Source organism: Helicoverpa armigera, chromosome 31 (assembly GCF_030705265.1).
Source record: "Helicoverpa armigera isolate CAAS_96S chromosome 31, ASM3070526v1, whole genome shotgun sequence".
NCBI classification, from domain to species: Eukaryota; Metazoa; Arthropoda; class Insecta; order Lepidoptera; family Noctuidae; genus Helicoverpa; species Helicoverpa armigera.
The window spans coordinates 5067994-5087497 of NC_087150.1; the positions used below are offsets into that span (position 1 = coordinate 5067994).

At 36.6% G+C, this 19504-nt stretch overlaps 2 protein-coding genes and 1 long non-coding RNA gene across 3 annotated transcripts; 2 read left to right on the forward strand and 1 right to left on the reverse strand.

Annotated features, from left to right (window-relative positions):
• Positions 1 to 2145: 2145 nt before the first annotated feature.
• On the forward strand, positions 2146 to 4876 carry LOC135119185 (uncharacterized). The gene is made up of 4 exons (XR_010278042.1): positions 2146 to 2417; positions 3557 to 3684; positions 4030 to 4104; positions 4733 to 4876. It is a non-coding gene; the product is annotated as an uncharacterized LOC135119185 (long non-coding RNA).
• A 400-nt stretch (positions 4877 to 5276) lies between these two features.
• On the forward strand, positions 5277 to 9266 carry LOC110381350 (putative zinc finger protein 833). The gene is made up of 5 exons (XM_064043253.1): positions 5277 to 5465; positions 6200 to 6331; positions 6857 to 6958; positions 7385 to 7480; positions 9177 to 9266. Exons 2-5 carry the CDS (start codon positions 6278 to 6280, stop codon positions 9225 to 9227), a joined length of 303 nt encoding a protein of 100 aa, XP_063899323.1. The 5' UTR covers positions 5277 to 5465; positions 6200 to 6277; the 3' UTR covers positions 9228 to 9266.
• A 467-nt stretch (positions 9267 to 9733) lies between these two features.
• Positions 9734 to 18887, reverse strand: LOC110381353 (zinc finger protein 250). The gene is made up of 7 exons (XM_064043252.1): positions 18618 to 18887; positions 15648 to 15785; positions 14557 to 14688; positions 13461 to 13562; positions 12823 to 12918; positions 11871 to 12075; positions 9734 to 11246 (listed from the first exon to the last, which is right to left on the reverse strand). The coding sequence occupies exons 1-7, from the start codon at positions 18768 to 18770 to the stop codon at positions 11086 to 11088; spliced, it is 987 nt and encodes a 328-aa protein (XP_063899322.1). The 5' UTR covers positions 18771 to 18887; the 3' UTR covers positions 9734 to 11085.
• Between the last annotated feature and the right edge of the window lie 617 nt (positions 18888 to 19504).

Consider the following 19504-nt stretch of genomic DNA (forward strand, 5'->3'; position numbering starts at 1 on the left):
AACAATATTGTTCTTAATTTATAATAACGAATCCTTTAAATAAAACTACTTTTACGGATTTTATCGCGGTTATATTATATTATTTAATCCCATAATACATGATGATGAAACATGATGAGCCAAGAATCCGTTCCATATTATGGGATTAAGGGCTGATTTTTCAATCATCAGTTAACTTCTATCTGAGGAATAAATATGGCGGTTTGGCATATTTTCCATACAAAAGCTGTCAAAACGTTAAAAATATTCCTCAGATAGAAGTTATCTGGCGATTGAAAAATCAGCCCTTAATAATATAATATAACCGCGATAAAATCCGTAAAAGTAGTTTTATTTAAATGTCTAATATTCGCGTAAGTGTCAGAAATCAATAACGAATCCTCTACTAAAAAATAATCTACCTAGAATCGAAACGAACGGCTGTCTCGATAGCCCACCACTTACATTCTACCGCACTTTTACATGCCATGCCTAATTTATAGCAAGTAAAATTGTTCTCACTATATAAAACAGGGAAGCAATCTCGAACCCATTTCAGAAAAAGGCGCATTTTGTCTTGAGCTTATGCCATTATGGTAGAATCTACATGTACAAAAACTTGGCAACAAAAATATGCAAAAACTTTGACACTTGACATTATCAAAGACTGACATTTCATTGTTTATTGTTATTTATTTACACTTGGTAAAATACCGATTGGTTCCTTAATTTAAGCAAAATAATGTATTAAAATGTCTTTCATAACGCTTAAAAATGAGTTTAACGAAGATATTCTAGCTTGCAGAGCGTGTCTGGCAACGGATAGAAATTTATACAGCATATATCGGGATGCTATTGTCTTAAAAGCTTATAAGAATCTTATTGGCAGCGAAGTAAGTATAGTGAACCTTTTTATTAGGCTTTGTAGTATCTGCATTGGCACATTAGGTACCCACTTGAGATCTATGAAGAGTATAATATTTTTTATTTAAGCAAGACAACCCGCTGACCAAGCATTCGCTTTTTCCCGAGTTTATACTAACGTTCTGAAGGAACTACTTTTTTCAGTCGTATAAGAAGGAGCCTATATCCTTTCTCGGACTCTAGACTATCTGTGTACAAATTTGCATTTAAATAGGTTCTGTAGTTTTGGCGTGAAAGCCAGACACAGATGAAGTTTCTTTCGCATTTATAACACTAGCTTCCACCTACGGTTTCACCCTCTTCTCGAAGAAACAACTTTCTGCACCTAGATAAACTGTAGCATTCGTCACCCCTGGATAGTGTAGCTGGACATCAGTGATATAATTTTTAAAATTCTTTCAGTACTTTCAGACAAACAAACAAAAAAGTTCCCTCTTTATTATATTAGTATAGATAAATAAAAAATTTTCTATTATCTTCCAGGTATATCCATATGATACTCTACCACAGTACATATGTAACTATTGTAGTACACTATTACTAAAATATAACACATTCCAAGATGATTGTCAGAGAGCCACTTGTTATTTAGAAGATGCTAGAATTAATGGTACTATTGTAAGTATAACTTGTATTGTAAACTAGCTTCTACTAGTGGTTTTACCTGCATCCTGTGGGAAATACTTCACTCACCCAGTAAAATAAGGTTAATTGCCTAAATTACCTAATCTAAGGTACTTACTACCGGAGAGTATCATATTGCTATATGCTTTTTATCCAGGTGCACAGAGTAGCTCTTATGGGATGCAAATGATAGCGCTGGCTGCTTGTAACAATATAAAGCATTTTGGAGTTCTAAGAATTAACTAGCTTGACTATAAAGATTCACTACTCTTTTAATTAATCTAATTTCAATTAATTATTTACAGATAACTGAAGAATATTTAACCAACTTCAAATCTAAAGTACAATACAAAATAACAAAAACCAAGCATATAAATTATAATAACAATTATATTGAAAATAATACAAACTTTTTAACAGACTACACCAATGATAGTTACAATAATGACCACACATCCTTGGATACCGAAAATAGTCAAATGGACACTCAAAACATTGAAATTAAAGAAGAAGTTAATATACCTACAAAAGAGACAGAATTACAATATAAAAGTATAGATGAGAAAAATTCAGCTTTAGGTACAGAAAATAGTCAAATGGACACTCAGAAAATTGAAATTAAAAATGAAGCTAAAACACCTATAATTGAAGACAGAGAAATGAAAAAGAAAAAGGGCAAATATTTTGAAACAAAAGACAATATGGATGATTTCGAAAAATCTTTCAATGTTGAAATAGTTATTTTAAGTAAAGAACAACAATTTAACGATGTATTAGAAAGAAAGAATAATAGTAATTATTTGCAAAGCCCTTATAAATGTGAAAATTGTTACAAAGGGTACATGTCTGAAGATATTTTGAAAAAACATTTGCTATCTCAACATGATAAAGTAAGTCTATAAAATCATTTATATATTATTTTAGACAACTATGTTGGGGTCGGCTTCCAGTCTAACCCGATGCAGCTGAGTACCAGTGTGCCACAAGGAGCGACTGCCCTATCTGAACTCCTCAACCCAGTTACACGGGCAACCCGATACCCCTTGGTTAGACTGGTGTCAGACTTACTGGCTTCTGACTACCCGTAACAACTGCCAAGGATGTTCAATGACAGCTGAGACCTACGGGTCATTGGTGTCTAAGATATACTTAGAAAGTACATACGAGGGTCAAACTGAAAGTTCTTAGAAAATCAGAAACTGGTTACATTAGCCAGTTATTCGTTTTATTATATGTTTTATTGTAGTGTTAGTACGTCGAACACAGCATTTGAGTCACCTCCGTTAAATCTTTCAATGATTTTACGGCACCAATCCACACTATGGAGTTTTTGAGCCTCAGTCAAATTATGAGGTATCCACCAGGCGCAAAGCTTCCTGACCGCTTAATGTTCGTGGAGGATTTTGTGCACTTGACTCATAACGATGCCTAAGCTTGTCCGAATCTGCTGATAGGTCACTCTTCTATCAGTCTCTATCATACGCCGCACAACACAGATGTTATCTTCAGTCGTCGCCGTAGAAGGCCGTCCCTCAGGTAAATCATCAGTGAGATTAGTGCGACCACGTTTAAACTCATTAAACCAGTTGTAAACAGTCGCACGAGATGGGGCTTCATCGTGAAAGGCCAATCGTAGTCTATCATAACTTTCTTGTTGACTTAAATGACATCGAAAGTCATAAAAAATCATTGCACGAAAATTTTCTCGTGTTAAATTCATGTTGACGTGACACAGACAATTTTCAATTTGCCGCCAAATCGTAAAACAAATGACAAATGAATTAAATATATACTCAGTAATATTGGTAAAGAGTTCTATTTTCGAATTTTAGAATTATTTTTTTATTATATTGTTTATAAGTGGCCAGTTCTAAAAACTTTCAGTGTGACCCTCGTACAAACTTAGAAAAGTTGCATTGGTACTTGTCTGACCTGGAATCGAACCACTCACACTCGAGAGGTTGGTTCTTTTCCCACTAGGCCACCACGACTTTCTTATGCTGATGCTACATAATATATAATATTTCAGAGTCGAGGCGACATAATATGTGAATTTTGTAAATTTCGTTACAAAGATAGGAGAGGGTTGAACCATCATTTAAAAACACATAGATTGAAGTTTATTTGCAAACAATGTGCTTATGTTTCTAGGACTACGTAAGTATATTATATTCTAACTAACCTAACTTAGATATACTAAAAAAAAATATTGGTTCAGTACTTTTGGCGTGACAGAGAGGCAGTTACTTTCGCATTTATAATTGTTTTTATTTGATCTATTATTTCTATTAAAATAAAAAGTTTCTTAGGTACTTTTAGTTTTTTCTTAGCTACTTTGTCACTTTTCTAACCGACTTTCCAAAAAGGAGGAGGTTCTCAATTCGTCGGAATCTTTATTGAATATTTAATTTCTAAATTTTTGGAAGATAACCCATGCACTTGTAATTTTTATGAAACTGTGTTGAGTGAGTGTGTAAATGAGTGCATTTTTGTTATTTTCAGTTTCAACGCAAAGGAACATTTTAAAATGCACGGTGGACAAGTTCATCAATGTAGTCACTGCGGGAAATCTCATGAGTAAGTATACTATTTTAACTGACTGCGAAAAAAAACCGGCCAAGTGCGAGTCGGAATCGCGCACTAAGGGTTCCGTACCATTATTTAGAAAATGAGCAAAAATATCACGTTTGTTGTATGGGAGCCCCGCAAAATATTTATTGTATTACAGTTTTCAGTATTTTTTGTTATAGCGGCAACAGAAATACGTCATCTGTGAAAATTTCAACTCTCTAACTATCACATGCGATACAGCCTGGTGACGGACGGGCGGACGGACAGAGGAGCGAAAACAATAAGGTCCCGTTTTACCCTTTCGGTACGGAATCCTAAAATGGAGATTTTGTTTTAGCATATGTAGTGTTTATTTGTCTGGCTTAGGAGAGGTTATAGGTTTGTTATTGAAGCCGTGTTTATTTCTGACTGTGTAGTTTTTTTATGAAGCCATAGTTTTTCCGACTGCGTAGTTTTTTTTATGACGGCGTAGCCTTTTTCTGAAGGCGTAGTTTTTCTGACTGCGTAGTTCTTTTTCTGTAGGCGTAGTTGTTTTTCTGACAGCGTAGTTTTTTTTTCTAATAGCGTAGTTCTTTTTCTGACGGCGTAGTATTTTCCGACACCGTTTTGACGGCGTATTTTTTTGCTTTTACAGGAAGCTGTCGAGTCACCTATCTCACATTCGTCTAAATCACCCGTCTTCTCTCGTTTGGTGCCACATATGCGCGCAGGCGTGTGTCGGCGAGTTCGGACTTAACGCTCATATGAAGAAAGCGCATAGGCATGTATGTATGTTCATATTATTATTATAGGCTACATTCGAGTAGGCATTTAACTAGAAGTAAACAATCTGCTCCACTCCACCCCGCTCTTTACCGGTTAACCCCACCCTACTCCACCCGCTGCTTACCGGTTCACCCCACCCTGCTCCACACCGCTTCTTACCGGTTCGCCCCACCCTGTTGCACCCGCTCGTTACCGGTTCGCCCTACCTTACCCCCACCCCGCTTCTTACCGGTTCGCCCCACCCTGATCCACAGCGCTCCGCTCTGCATCATTAGAACCGCAGCCTTTATCCCAAGCTTAAGGTGACCGCTTTTTGCAAATAAAATTGTATCAAAATTGTTCCAGCCACACACAGTCTCACACACACAGCCACCTTTTTTACTGTAATACAGTCTTTATTCCACCGACAGTTCCCCCTCCCCATCTCGTGCGCCACATGTAAGACACACTTTGTATCCGACACAGCGCTGACGCGTCACTCGCGCGCTGCCCGTTGTAGCGAGCACTCGTGTGTTCACTGCGGGGATGGGTATGATGATGCGGTGGCATTGAGAGAGCATTTGTTGGTGCATCGGAGTGAACGGGTTTTTAAGTGTGAGAAGGTTTGTATATTTTTAGTTATGTATTTTATATGATAATATTAATAATATGTGATTTGTTCAAAGTAGGCTGAAAATCGGCACATTTTGAAAGTCAAGTTCACTTTAAAAGTAGAAATGGTGGAACAAACTCCCCAGTACCAGTATGTTAAATGTTGCAAGATTTTTTAGGCGTTTCCCCTGATTGTAACTGTATTGAGGGGACTACTTCCCGCACATAGATAAAAAATAGTATAGTTAAGTATATACAAAATATACTACTTTTGTTCTGTGAATGGATTAACTGACATAAGGCTGGAAGAATTTTTCAAATAGGACTAGTTGTTTACGAGATGACAGGCATTCAAACTAACAAATTCTTTAACTTTGTAACATTGTTATTGATGAGAAAATTACTCTTCTTTCTGCTATGCTTTGATGCCAAAACTACAGAACCGATTTAATTGAAATTTGGTTCACGGATTATAGTCTTTTTTTTTAACGACGTCTAAAATCATCAAATGACAGCTCCCGCTGTGGGTTAGTAGCGGTGAGGGAGTGTCAGACTTACTGACTAAAAACCGTAGGCCTTTTATGTACCAGGACCGCCTTGGCCCTATTGGGCCCCGCTGATAGTCTATAGTCTGAGAAATGACATAGGTTACTTTTAAGCTATTTGCAGGTAAGTAGTTCCCTCAGGAAGCAGGCGAAACCGCAAGGCAAAGCTACTAATTAATCTTTTTCAACTATATTTTCAGTGTGACAAGACATTCAAACGCGAAAATTTATACAGTGCTCATTATAAACGTATACATATAGATAATCAAGATAAATCTATGAAAAAGAAAGAAAAGCCGTGGATTTGTGAAGTATGTGGGAAAACTCTACCGGTAAGTAATCTCCCGAGCCTTTTCCCAACTGTGTTGGGGTCGGCTTCCAGTCTAACAGCATGCAGCTGAGTACCAGTGTGCCACATGGAGCGACTGCCTATCTGACCTCCTCAACCCAGTTACCCGGTAGTAACAAGATACCTCTTGGTAAGCAACACTGGGCTCGGTCAGTCCGCGGATGGGTGACCATCTTGTCATGTCGAATTCTTCCGTGATTCGGATGGGTCCCGTCTGTCATTTCAACATCTTCGGCAGTCAGAAGCCAGAAAGTCTGACAAGCAGTCTCATCTCAGTCCTAAACTAAGCAGAATATGATACTTTCGTAGAAATATTGACCATTAGGATAAAATGCAAATCAAAATTAATCTAGCAGAAATATTTAATTCTATGAATTTAAAAACTCCAATTTATTTTTGCATAATTTTTTTAAAGGGTTATAATTTTTTTTATTTAAATATAAATGCAACTAAATAAAATACATATTTTCTTACAATATATATAATTATATATTTTATCGTTTTTCAGAATAAATCCTTACTACTATACCACCAAAGGAACCACACGGGAGAGAAACCGTATCGCTGTACTCAATGTACAAAGAGTTTTACTATGAGGAAACTTTTACAGGTATTATACATATTTTTCAAATTAAAACTCGGCCAATTGCTAGCCAGACACGCGCAATGTAAAAAATCTCGTTTGTCGTACTTATGGGAAATAGTAGTGCAGACTCTGACAGCCTATCAGAGGCTCAGTTCTGCTTATTTAATAATGTGGCAATTGGGTATCAATTGAATCTCAATAGCAGTTTTAACCTTGGCGAAAATTCTGCTACTAACATAAGACCAATTATTTTCCAATGGTTTGCCAATATGCTTCAGTCGTAATTGAGTCGTGATTAAAACTCAGTTGGATATCAATAGTGTCGCTTAAATAAAATTAGCAGAATTGAGCCCCAGAAACTTGTTTAACAAATAAACTATAACTTTTGGTTTCATAAGTATCAGATAGCAAAATATCCAGGTTAATATATTTTTTTATATATATTTTCAGTCGCACTTACGAGTCCATACGAATGATCGACCGTACGTCTGTAAACTATGTACTAAGACTTTCAAAGGGTTATCAGCATTAAGAGGACACGAATATGTAAGTACCAGCTTTGTTCCATTCTCCTCCGAGCCTTTTTCCCAACTATGTTGGGGTCGGCTTCCAGTCTAGCCGGATGCAGCTGAGTAGGTACTAGCTTCGTGAGGGAACTATTTCCCGCATGTGGATAAAAAGTAGTATGTATGTTATTCTGATGTTTGAGTTAAAATCTAGTTATATAAAATCTAGTTGATAGTTTTTGGTTGAAAGAGGGACAAATATATATACCATACAAACTTGGGAATTGGAATGAAAAATAACCGATTTACGACTACACTACCTACCATTGAGAGATTGGTAAACCTATATGTAGAAATGTTTTTAATGTTCTATAAACAAAGTGATAAATACAGATTTTGAAGTTGAGAAAAGCAACTCATATTTACTCATGCGTGAAAGTCACTCAACTGATGTATTTCAGGTTTGGTTTCACTAACAAAATAATCTAGACACACGGCAGTGTGTCCGCCAAGTTCGAGCAAAAAAGGCGACACACCGGCCGTGGGTTATATTACACGAACCATTTCGGGCCAAATTCGACCCCCCTGTAACTCAAAATCTATTTTATTTACGCATATCAAATTTCTAGTATCTGTTGAGACCCCCTCACTTATCTAAAATACAAAATTTCATTAATATACCTATTGTAGGTCTTGAGATATTGACGTCAGAAAATCGCTATTTTTACTATACACTCACTGACTGATTCACTGATTCACTGATTCACTGACTCACTCATCAAAAACCTAGACCACTTCCAATGGTCGTATTGACTTGAAATTTGGCATGGAGGTAGGTCTTTATGTCAAGGTAAAGGGAAAAATCTGAAAATGGCCAAGTGTGAGTCGGTTTCAAAATAATGAAGGTGTTTTATACCCGGTGTAAATTTATACCCCTAAGGAACTAAAACGAACTAAATTTATCTATATTTATATAATATATCTTCGAATGGTACAAAGGTTTGTATTTAGTCAAAGTAAAGTAAAAATCTGAAAACGGCCAAGTGTGAATCACTTTCGAAAATAACGAATGTGTAACTTTGATCCACGAACATAATATATGATAACATGTCATGTCAGTCAGTTGGTAAATCTAGTCCATTTAGTTAATTTAGTTCATTTCTTTGTAAGAAACATAGTGCATATTATAAAATCTAAAAAATAGTATAAATGAGACATTTCTTTAACTAACTTCATCATAAGAAAAAAATAAAATAAACAACCTTACAAAAATAAATGAAATCCCACCCAAAACAAAAATGTGAAAGACTGCCAAGTTCGATAATATGGGAATGCTTCGCCTATAAAAGTAAATGAGATCTGAATAAGTACCAAGTTCCATACACATACCTCAGTTAAAAAGTTACTTTTTAATGGTGATTACTTGGCAAGTTTTAATAGAAAATTGACTTATACTAGTAATACTTGATTCATTGCGTTTAGTAGGTTTATAACAAGGTGTATGAAAACTTGCCAAGTAACATCATTAAAAAGTAACTATTTTTAACTGAGGTATGTGTATGGAACTTGGTACTTATTCAGATCTCATTTACTTTTATAGGCGAAGCATTCCCATATTATCGAACTTGGCAGTCTTTCACATTTTTGTTTTGGGTGGGATATTAATCACTCTAGCTAGCCAATCTATCTACTATTCTATATCTATGAAAATTATTAATGTATATTTATTGTTTCAGATACATACTGGTCAAACGAAAATATCTTCGAAAATTAGAGTAATTAAGTGATTTCATATTTTTATATAACGGCCAGTTGTAAAATAAACAGTTTTGTTTACTTGCCTTTGTTTCAATAATTCCCCAAAATGAAAAAAAAAAGAACAGTTTACAGCTTCCGTTCACTGTTTCACCAAGGACTTATATTATTTTTTTATATCTATAATATAAAAATGAATCGCAAAATGTGTTGGTAAGCGCATAACTCTCAACAACGCCTGGGCCAATTTGGCTAATTCTTCTTTTGTTGTGTTTGTTATTGTCTGGAGAAGGTTCTTATGAAAAAAAAATAGGGTAAAGTAGAGAAGTCAGTTGACGGAAGCGAAGCCGCGGGCAAAAGCTAGTATACATATAAAGAAAGTCGTGACAGACTTGACACTACCTATAACTCAAGAATGGCTGAACCATTTAAGCTGAAAATTATAGGGGTAGCTTAGACCCGGGAAAAGGACTTACGATAATTTTTGTCACAATCCCGTAAGTAGCTGAAGCTGTAAGTATATAAATAAAGCAAAAACTTGACGAAAAAAAACTTTATTCAGTTAAAAGTACATAATAAGAACTTAATTTTTAAAATAAAACTAAAATTAAAATTACTGCTACATATCTATACAGTTTTAAATATAAATAGCCTTTACATGGAAATACAACATATTTCTTATATTTTTAGTTGATTCTAAAAGTTCATTTCATTTATATTCGAAAAAAATCAAAATCGGTTGATAGCTAAATATTTAAAACGAGCCGTTTTCCCGCGGTTTCACCCGCATCCCGTGGGAACTACTGCCCGTACCGGGATAAAATATAGCCTATGTTACTCGGGAAGAGTGTAGCGCCCCAACAGTGAAAGGATAGTTTAAATCGGTTCTGTAGTTTCGGAGCCTTGAGCGTTCCTACTCAAATGGAGTATAGTTCTCGCGTTGCTAGGGAACTACTTCCCGTATCCGGGTAAAAAGTATCACTATAAGTCTCCTGGTTTTAAGATAATTCTCAACAAATTTTCATCTGAATAGGTACAGCTTACAAAGGAAAGATAGCGGAGATGCCATAAGGCAGGTAGGTCAGGCGCCTTCTTGTAGCTCAAGCAACGTACGGTAGCCGTGATCAGTTACTAGAACTAACGAGGCGTTCGGGTTCCTTGTCAAATCAAAATTTAATCAAAGATTGGCCCTGGTGAATTTATTGTGAAAACGGGCGGGTTTCATAGGTGTTGGTGCTGTGCTAGTAACATTCCTCGTCCCCCGCATGTCGTCGCGTTACTTTCTTAGATTTTCCGTTATGACGTGTTTTTGTTGGAGAGATATCAGCAAATGAATGAATGAATGCTGTGGGTGCAGCGCTCGGGAGTGTCAGACTCTTAGGGTCCGTTCAGATAGACCGGCTCGGAGAGGAGAGCAAATTCTTAACAAGTTGAAAATTGAGTACTTAGTATTTGAAGTAAGATTTATTTTTGCATGCGCACTGCTTTTGTCATTGAGAATGCTCGAATGCGCTCGGCGTGAAACAATAAGAGGAGCCGACCGGCTTCGATCGCGTCTTTTTCTTGACGGTTGGCTCGGTTTGCATGCTCTTTAATGCTCGCGCAGCCGCTCCGCTCCGGTCTGTGTGAAAAGAAAAATGCGCGCCGATGCTCTCCGACCCGGTCTATCTGAACGGACTCCTTACTGACTAAACCCCGCCATGTTCCTTCTGAAGCCCGCCATGTACCAACGCCGCGGGAATGAGCGCGAAGAGTGTCGCAGCCCAAACGTTATGACATCTCTATTGCGATTCAATATCTATTCAATTTTGATATTATTAACAGGAGAATCGGGCCTACTTTTTCAATTTATCCAACCTCTTTATAATATTATTAAAGTGTAGACCAAGTTTATTCTTCGTAGACCACTTCGTAAGTAATCTCTCTAGAGTCGACATCTTCATACAAAATCTCTGCTTCTTCGACCTCCTGTTTGAATATTGTGACTTGTTCGCTCGGCTTTATGAAATGTACTTCTGCATCCGATTTGGTTGGCTGACTTATGCTTTCCACTGTGAAAGAAAAAAATAATATGGTTAATTTATATGTAGGTACTAGATAATTTAAAATATGGTTAATTTATATGTACTAGATAACTTATTAAGAGTATTTTTTATAGTTATGTAAAATAGGGACCCTATTACTAAGATTCTATTGCTATCACTCACTAGGTTATCTCATGAACCAAGATAGACAGTTGATGACGTATTTTGAAAAAGTCTAGGCAAATAGTAAAATGTCTCTCCCTCCTAGCAACATATTTACGAAAGGGCTAGCTATATACTAAAACACAAAACAACCAAACTGTTCACAGGAGTTAAGCTTCCCTCCTATAGTAGGCAAAGTAAAATCTAAAATCACTCCCAGCTGTCCCCATCATACTAGAACCTGAACCGAAACGGCTAGCCAAATACTAAAAAACGTCTAGGCAAATAGTAAAACCTTTCTTTCTTAGCTATTCCCATCATACTAGAACCCGACTCCAACATATTCAACAAAACAGCTAGCCAAATACGTGGTTAGATAGGGCAGTCGCTCCTTGTGACACTCTGGTACTCAGCTGCATCCGGTTAGACTGGAAGCCGACCCCAACATAGTTGTGTGCAGGCTCAGAAGACGATTACTCTTTCTCTTACCTGCAGCGTTCTCCTCTCCATCCAAAGAAGTGATGATAGCTCTCCTCAGCATCTCCCTCTCTCTCGCTTTATTCCTTCTCGACTTGCTCTTGTATGGAGCAGGCATTTTGAGATGCACCGTGTTCACGTGTAGCTTCATAGAATTGGACTGAGTGAAGAATTTACCACATTCCGGACACTCGTAGGGTTTTACTCCTGTGTGGACCTGTTGAGATAGGGGAGTGTTAGCCGACTTAGAAAGGAGGAGGTTGTTAGGAAGACCACTTATGTCTATAATAATATACTTAGATTATATGTAGAAGAGTTTTGGGGGTTATTGAACCGACTGTGAAAAAGAGGTGCTGGATTCGATGGTTTGTATGTTGGTCTGTCAGTGGTATGCATTTGAACAAGTTTTGGTGGTTATTTAACCGATTTTGAAGAAGAGAGGTTTTCAGTTCGACCGTGTAATAATAAAGAGAAAACATTTTGTTGTTTGTTATTTTGTAGTTTTGGGATCATTTAGCCGACTGTGAAAAAGAGAGGTTCTCAGTTCGAAGGTTCGTATGTTGGTTTGATAGCTGTGTGGACCTGTTGAACTTCTGGGGATTATCTAACCGACTTTGAAAGAAGGAGGTTGTCAGACGGACCGCAATATAGCATAGAAGAAACATTTTTTGTCTATTTGTTGTACATGAATTTTTGGGGTTATTGAACTATCTTCAAAAAAGGAGGTTCTCGGTTTAACAGTCAAATGTTTGGGCGCGACCATCTCGCTTCCGGACCGATTTTGATATGGTTTTCAGAATAGCATTTAGCAGAGTTAGGACAAGGTTTCAAATACATTGGAATGAAAAGGTCAGATAGGCAGTCTCCGATACTCAACTGCATCCGGTTAGACTGGAAGCCGACCCCAACATAGTTGGGAAAGACTAGTTAGATGGTTTGTTTAATACTTGAATATATAACTTACACGATCATGTCTAAGTAGGGCTGCTTTATTACTGAAAGCCTTGGGGCACAGATAACATTCATATGGACGCTCCCCCGTGTGAGTCCGCATGTGGATCTAGAAATATAAGTAAATATTATTAATAAATATAGTACATTTGTCTTATATATTTTTTTGACTGTCGACCAACACCTCAGGAGGCTCTCGTAGGGCGGCTGGATCAAGGGACTGATTCTATTGTGAGGAGGTTTCTGTCTCTGGGGCCCTTGCTATTTCTTAGATTTTTTATATAATTTTTGTATTTAACGTTATGAAATAAAAAATAATACTACCACTGTAATCTATACTAACACACATAATAAGGAGTAGGACCGCTGGAGGCTTAGAAACTACTGAAATAATTTTTTTTTTCACTGAAAACTACAATCTTTCCGAGAAACATAGGCTATTATTTTATCCTGAGACAGGAACATTATGTGCTTTACATATATTTTTCCATTTATCTATTATGATATAGATAGGCTTAAAGGCTTTAAAACTAATGAACCGATTTAAAAAATTCAATGAATTGACACAAAGTCCTTTCATAGACACATACAAAGGCGTTGTTGAAAAACGTCTAGCCATTTGATTGAAAGGCAATTATAATATGTTCTTACCTGTAAAAACAGTGGCATGGTGAAACTCTTGGTGCATTCCGTGCACTGGTACGGACGTTCACCCGTGTGTACTCGCTGGTGATACTTCAAAGCTGCGTTAGACTGAAATACAATATATACTTATGTTATTTTTGTACTTAAGTCGCTTTTTCTGTCCTTTTATATGCTTGACATTATATTTATACTTGTTTTATACCTCGAATTAATCAAAATATATTATTATTATAAAACAAAGTTGCTTTTTCTGTCACTTGGTGCGCTTAAATCTTCAAAACTACGCAACCGATAGAGTGATGAAGAGGAAGGTTTATACATATGTATAATGAATAACATTCAATAGGTAAATGGTGGGGAAATACTGTTATCCCGTGCGAAGCCGGGGCGGGTCGCTAGTATACCAATATAATAGAAGAGGGATCTTTTTTTCTTTCTTCACTTATTTGAAAAATCCAAACTTTCACTGTTAGGAAACTACAGTATTCCCGAGTAATGACTATATTTTGTTTCGGAAAGCACGATAGACTGGTGGGTCACTTGAACATCTTTAGCAGTCGTTTCGTGTAATCAGAAGCCAGAATGTCTGACTACCATTCTTACAAAGGTTAAAGGTCAGATAGGCAGTCATACAATGTGGCTCACTGTTACACAGCTGCATCCAGTTAGACTGGAAGCCGACACCAACGCAGTTGGGAAAAGGCTTGGAAGATGATGGTGTACTTTCTAAGTATATCTCAGACACCAATGACTGAGTAAAGGTGAAGGAAAACATCTCAAGGAAACTTGGACTATAAAGTATGAAGTTGATAATAATTGCTCAATCTTTCTCTGTGTGAGAGGAGCAGTCCAGCAGTGGGACAATAAAAAAGCTGATGTTGATGAGGGTATCTAGTATTTGCAAAGTAGCATTTACGTTATAATCATCATCATCATTAAGTCCACTGCTGTACATAGGCCTCCCCCTTAGATCTCCACAGATACCTGTTGGAGGCGACCTGCATCCAGCGTCGACGGCGACCGACATAAGGTCGTCTGTCCACCTTGTTGGTGGACGTCCTACTTTATAATAATCATAATTAATTATAATATGAATACTCACAGCATATCTCTTCCCGCAGACCTCACATACAATGTTCTTAGCATTGTAATGAGATTTGGACTTTCTCTCTTTCTTAGGCTTAGGCATAGGCTCGACTGTCACTTCCGGTTCCTCTATTATTTCCTCGTATATCTAGAAAAGCACAAAATCATAAGTTATTTAGGCCCAGGTTCAAAAAAACCCTGCGGGGTCGCTCTCATTACCGCGGCGCTGGTACATGGCGGGCTTAAGAAGGAACATGGCGGGGTTTAGTCAGTAAGAGTCTGACACTCCCGAGCGCTGCACACACAGCGGGAGGGGATTTGGCATTTGATGATTTCCCATAAAGAAAACAACTGTTTACTTTGAAAATTGAATGTGAAAAATCAAAATAAACACTTGTTTTAAAAAAGCTATCATTTGAGTTGTAGGTGAACTTAGGCTTTATTTAAAGTAGGCAAAAAATCAGCACTTTTCGTCGTTTACAAAATTCTGCTAATCTCAGGAACTACAGGTCCAATTTGAAAAATTATTTCAGTGTTACATAGCCCATTTATTGGAGAAGGCTAAAAGCTAAGTTCATATTCATATTCATATTATTTATTTGCATTCCACAATGTTCAAAGTAGGTGTTACAGTTAGGCTTAGAGCTAGGTACAATTGTGGACCCTGTAGGGCACAGCAAAATAAAATAAAACTTACAACTAAAATTATTATTATTAAATCTATAGAAAAAAAATATATATGAAAAATACAACAAATGACTTATATTCTTATAGGAACAAGCGTGAGACTAGACAATAAGGTATACCGGTAAGTTCCCACGGGATGCGGATGAAACACAGAGTAAGGACAATGAGTAGAGATGCCATAATGCAGGTAGGTCAGTTACGAGTGAACAAACAAAGTGTTCGGGTTTTTTAAGACATCTGTCAACGATATTTTGGTATTACAAAAGAAGGTGTATAAAGGTAAAGACAGTAACATTCCTCGTCCCCCTCGCCCCGCATGTTGTCGCGATACTTTCTTAGGAGATTTTGCGTTATGACATCGCCGCTAGTCATTTTGTTCTCTGTGGGGTGAAACTGCTCAAAGAAGCTGGTACTACTTACTATCTCGGTGGCTTCAGCACACTCCTCGTTCTCCTCCGTCTCCACATAGTCATGCTCCTGCTTGATCTCATCAATCTCAATGTGGGAGCTCTCATAGTGCTCGATGCAGGCCTGCTCCGTGCTGTAGATTTGTTCACACTGTTGATAAATAAATAGTAGTGTTTAAAACAAGACAAAGTAAAATGGTTTTATTTCCAATATGCCTTTGCAAGCTCTTATGAAATGTCACACTAGTAGCACGGTTCCAAAAAGTTGGTCTCATGGAGAAGAGCCAGCAAGAAACTCCATAGACAATCTTTTTAAGAAGTAAGATGTTCAGTTACATAACGATACTAAGCTGAGTTTATTTTGTGGAAACATCTAAGAAAAACTGTTTTGCTTGTTTGTAACCGATAAATTCAAAAAAACACTGGAGAGATTTTAAAAATGATTTCTCTTTTGGGAAGCTTCATTATCTGCGAGTAGATAGGCTATATTTTATCTAGGTAGAGGCAGTAGTTCCCACGGGCAAATAGTTCAAATAAAAAACGCATCTAAATTGGTTTAGTTGTTTAAAAGTTATGGGGCCACAACAGACAATTATAGTAATAGTATTACTGTGATATCAAAAGCATCATTTTTTTATGAAGCGTTTTAGGTAATTATAATTTGAAATGTCTTGGGTCTTTTTTTTTAATGATTCCATTTAGTCCTTTAGATTGTAAAAAAATATTGGAAAAAAGTTAATTAAGATAAAGACTGACATTAAGACTGGAAGCCAACCCCAACATAGTTAGAGAAAAGGCTCTGCAGATGATAAGATACAAGGCATTAAAGGTGTGTTACCTAAGACAAAATTCAATTGTCTTGTATCTTCATTGTTCTTTGTTTATGAGAGAAAATAAGACAGTAAAATAACTGTTTTTACCCGACTGCCAAAGAAGGAGGGTAATGTTTTTCGAGTGTATGTAAGTATGTATGTATGTATGTATGTCTGTTCCTTTGTGACCTCCTGTAGCCTAAACGGCTTGATGGATTTTGATGTATGAGGTATCGTTAGATTTGTCTTGATTACGGGAGTGTCATAGGATACATTTTATCCTAAAAGTCCCACGGGATATTTTTTCTAAATTTCCCTTTAAAAAAATATGTATGCGGTGTCATTAGATTCATTTCAATCACGGGAGTAATTAATATAGGATACGTTTTTTCTCAAAATTCCCACGGGAACATGTTAATTCTGCGTCAACGCAAAGCAACTCATGCGTTAGCAAGCAAAAAGATAGGGCGTGGCCTGGCATGCGGCGCGCGGCGCGGTGCGGAGGGGGATATGGTCGAGTATACAGCCCGAATGCGGGCACACGCATAAGGTAAAGTAAGGTAAAGTAAGGTACATAGTCTTCTACATCTACAACATTTTCGTTAAATAAAAACAGCTAAAAAGTTATAAATAAAAGAATTATTATTAAAAACAAAATACCGACTGCACACTAAAAAAAGAGTAAAACAAGCCCCACAATAATATTGATCAATCAAATGCTAAAAACTAATTATGTAATACCGTTTAAACAATACCTATATTAAAATACACTACAATATGTGTTCGTAATCGATAGTTAAATAAACAGAAACTTATTTTGAATACAAATTTACTGAATATAATTTATAAATATTGATGGAAAGCATCGCAGGCGGGGACCACCTTGACCGCCACCAACGAAAATTCTGCTAAATGGTGCACAACCGAAATGACTATAAATAAGCCTCTGTTGGTCCCCGCCTGCGATGCTTTCCATCAATATTTATAAATTATATTCAGTAAATTTGTATTCAAAATAAGTTTCTGTTTATTTAACTATCGATTACGAACACATATTGTAGTGTATTTTAATATAGGTATTGTTTAAACGGTATTACATAATTAGTTTTTAGCATTTGATTGTTTTAGTGTGCAGTCGGGTATTTTGTTTTTTTAATAATAATTCTTTTTTTGCACTTGTAACGAACTATGTATGTAAGAAAATCTTGGAATCTTAATTTGACCCACTTCCCGGTCTTCAATTAGGATGAAATTTTGCACACGCTCCGAGTTCTTATAACAATACTAGAATGTTTTTTAATTTCTTACACTATGCTTTTTTATACCTATTTATGCTGTTGTCATTTTCAAGGTTGGAAAATGAGCACTTGCAGAATGTTAATGAAATCATTAACAAACCAAGTCATTAATTAATGTGCTAACACAACTAGTAATTATTTTGCTAAGGATTGCAACAACATGCTTCAAAATCAAAGATTTTTATTTCAAACTAGCCGTTTTTATACAACTTCACCTGTTTCCTATGGGAGCTACTGCCCGTACCGGGATAAAATATAGCCTATGTTACTCGGGAAGAGGGTCACTTTGTAGGGAGACTTTTTTTTAAATTAGTACCTAGTTTTACAGCGTTTAGAGTACTAACAAAATGTTTCCTCTTTATTATATAAGTGATAAGGTTTTGATGGAAAAAATAATATTCTGTCAATTATTCATCCTGGGGTGGATTTTTATACCATTTTAGGTCACAAAATTGGAATTTGGCCAAAACTTTGGTCAGTGGGTAGTTTTAGGGGTTTGTCTGCAATAACCAATTTGTTGTGTAGTCACTATTTGTAGATGGCATTATTTTGGGTCAGTGGGTTGTCTTATTTGTAAGGATATTCAATACTTTTTAAGAATTGGCTTTCAGTGCTCATTTTCAGGGGAACCATTGGTCTGACAAGGACACTTTCTGTGCCCTGATGATTTCAGCCAATTTTTTGTCACTTTATGAGCTTGAACATAAAAACTAGCCATTTTTAAGAATTTGTATTTTTTGATTGTTTCTCGTAGGCCTATCAACATGTAATATTGACGTATCGACGCCCGATAACTTAAATTTGCGGCGAAGCGTCCAAACCCAAGACCAATCAAGAAATTGTGTAACGAAAACATATTATAACAATACTTACAACGCCACATTTATATTCTTTGCGTTCCTTTTTCAGTGCGTGGTCTCTTTCAAGATGGGATTTTAATTCGTCTTCCGTTGGAAATGTTTCTCCGCATTCACAGATAATGTAGTGAATACTCACAAATGAACAATAGAACATATCTTCCGACATCGCGGATTATTTACAAGCACAGATTACTAATTTAATGTAAAAACTGATATTAATTTTCTATGCGAACGGCCATGTTGTTTTCTATTTTCTGTGTGCAAAGTCAGTGGTAGTGATGTGGGTGGTTAGTCGATTATGTCGAGGTGATTTTAGTGAGTGTTCATTTAGTCGAGTTTTATGTTTTATTTTAGAAATAAATTAAATTAAACTGAGATGGGTAACTAAAATGTATGTATAATTATGCATACTGAAAAGAGCCAAAAGAAGAAGTGAGAAATATACCCTGTTTAATACAAAAATAATTGGATAATTTAATATAATATACAGTAGAAGATTAATAATTGGATACTAATATAAAAGCAATCAACATTATTTTATTGTATTCAATAAAATAATGTTGATTGCTTTTTTGATACATACCTATTTTTAATTCAGACTTTATCAGGTTAACCGTAGCTACCGTAGTACCTAAGGGCCGGCGCCCACTGCCAGCATAGCACGGCATGGCACGGCAAAGGATTTTAATGCTAATTAAGTTATTTTGAATCTTATTTCAATGAGTTTAGAATCTATGTTACTTTATTTGTAGACCACGATGCCGCGACGTGCCGTAGGATGCCACGGCATGACGCGACGGACGTAACGCAGGATGCGGTGGCATGCCGCGGCGCGCCACTTAAGGCCGCGAGACGTATGGGACACTTAGGGGTCGAGGAATTATGATTGCTAGCTTGTTG

Bases quoted from the DNA above. Each gene is read 5' to 3' on its own strand.
- LOC110381350 (XM_064043253.1), top strand. From the start codon at position 6,278: ATGAAAAAGAAAGAAAAGCCGTGGATTTGTGAAGTATGTGGGAAAACT. The intron at 6,332-6,856 runs GTAAGTAATCTC...ATCGTTTTTCAG, and splicing joins TATGTGGGAAAACTCTACCG to AATAAATCCTTACTACTATA. The intron at 6,959-7,384 runs GTATTATACATA...ATATATTTTCAG, and splicing joins CTATGAGGAAACTTTTACAG to TCGCACTTACGAGTCCATAC.
- LOC110381353 (XM_064043252.1), bottom strand. From the start codon at position 18,770: ATGTCGGAAGATATGTTCTATTGTTCATTTGTGAGTATTCACTACATT. The intron at 13,563-14,556 runs GTGAGTATTCAT...ATTGTATTTCAG, and splicing joins TCTGCGGGAAGAGATATGCT to TCTAACGCAGCTTTGAAGTA. The intron at 11,247-11,870 runs GTAAGAGAAAGA...TTTCTTTCACAG, and splicing joins TGGAGAGGAGAACGCTGCAG to TGGAAAGCATAAGTCAGCCA.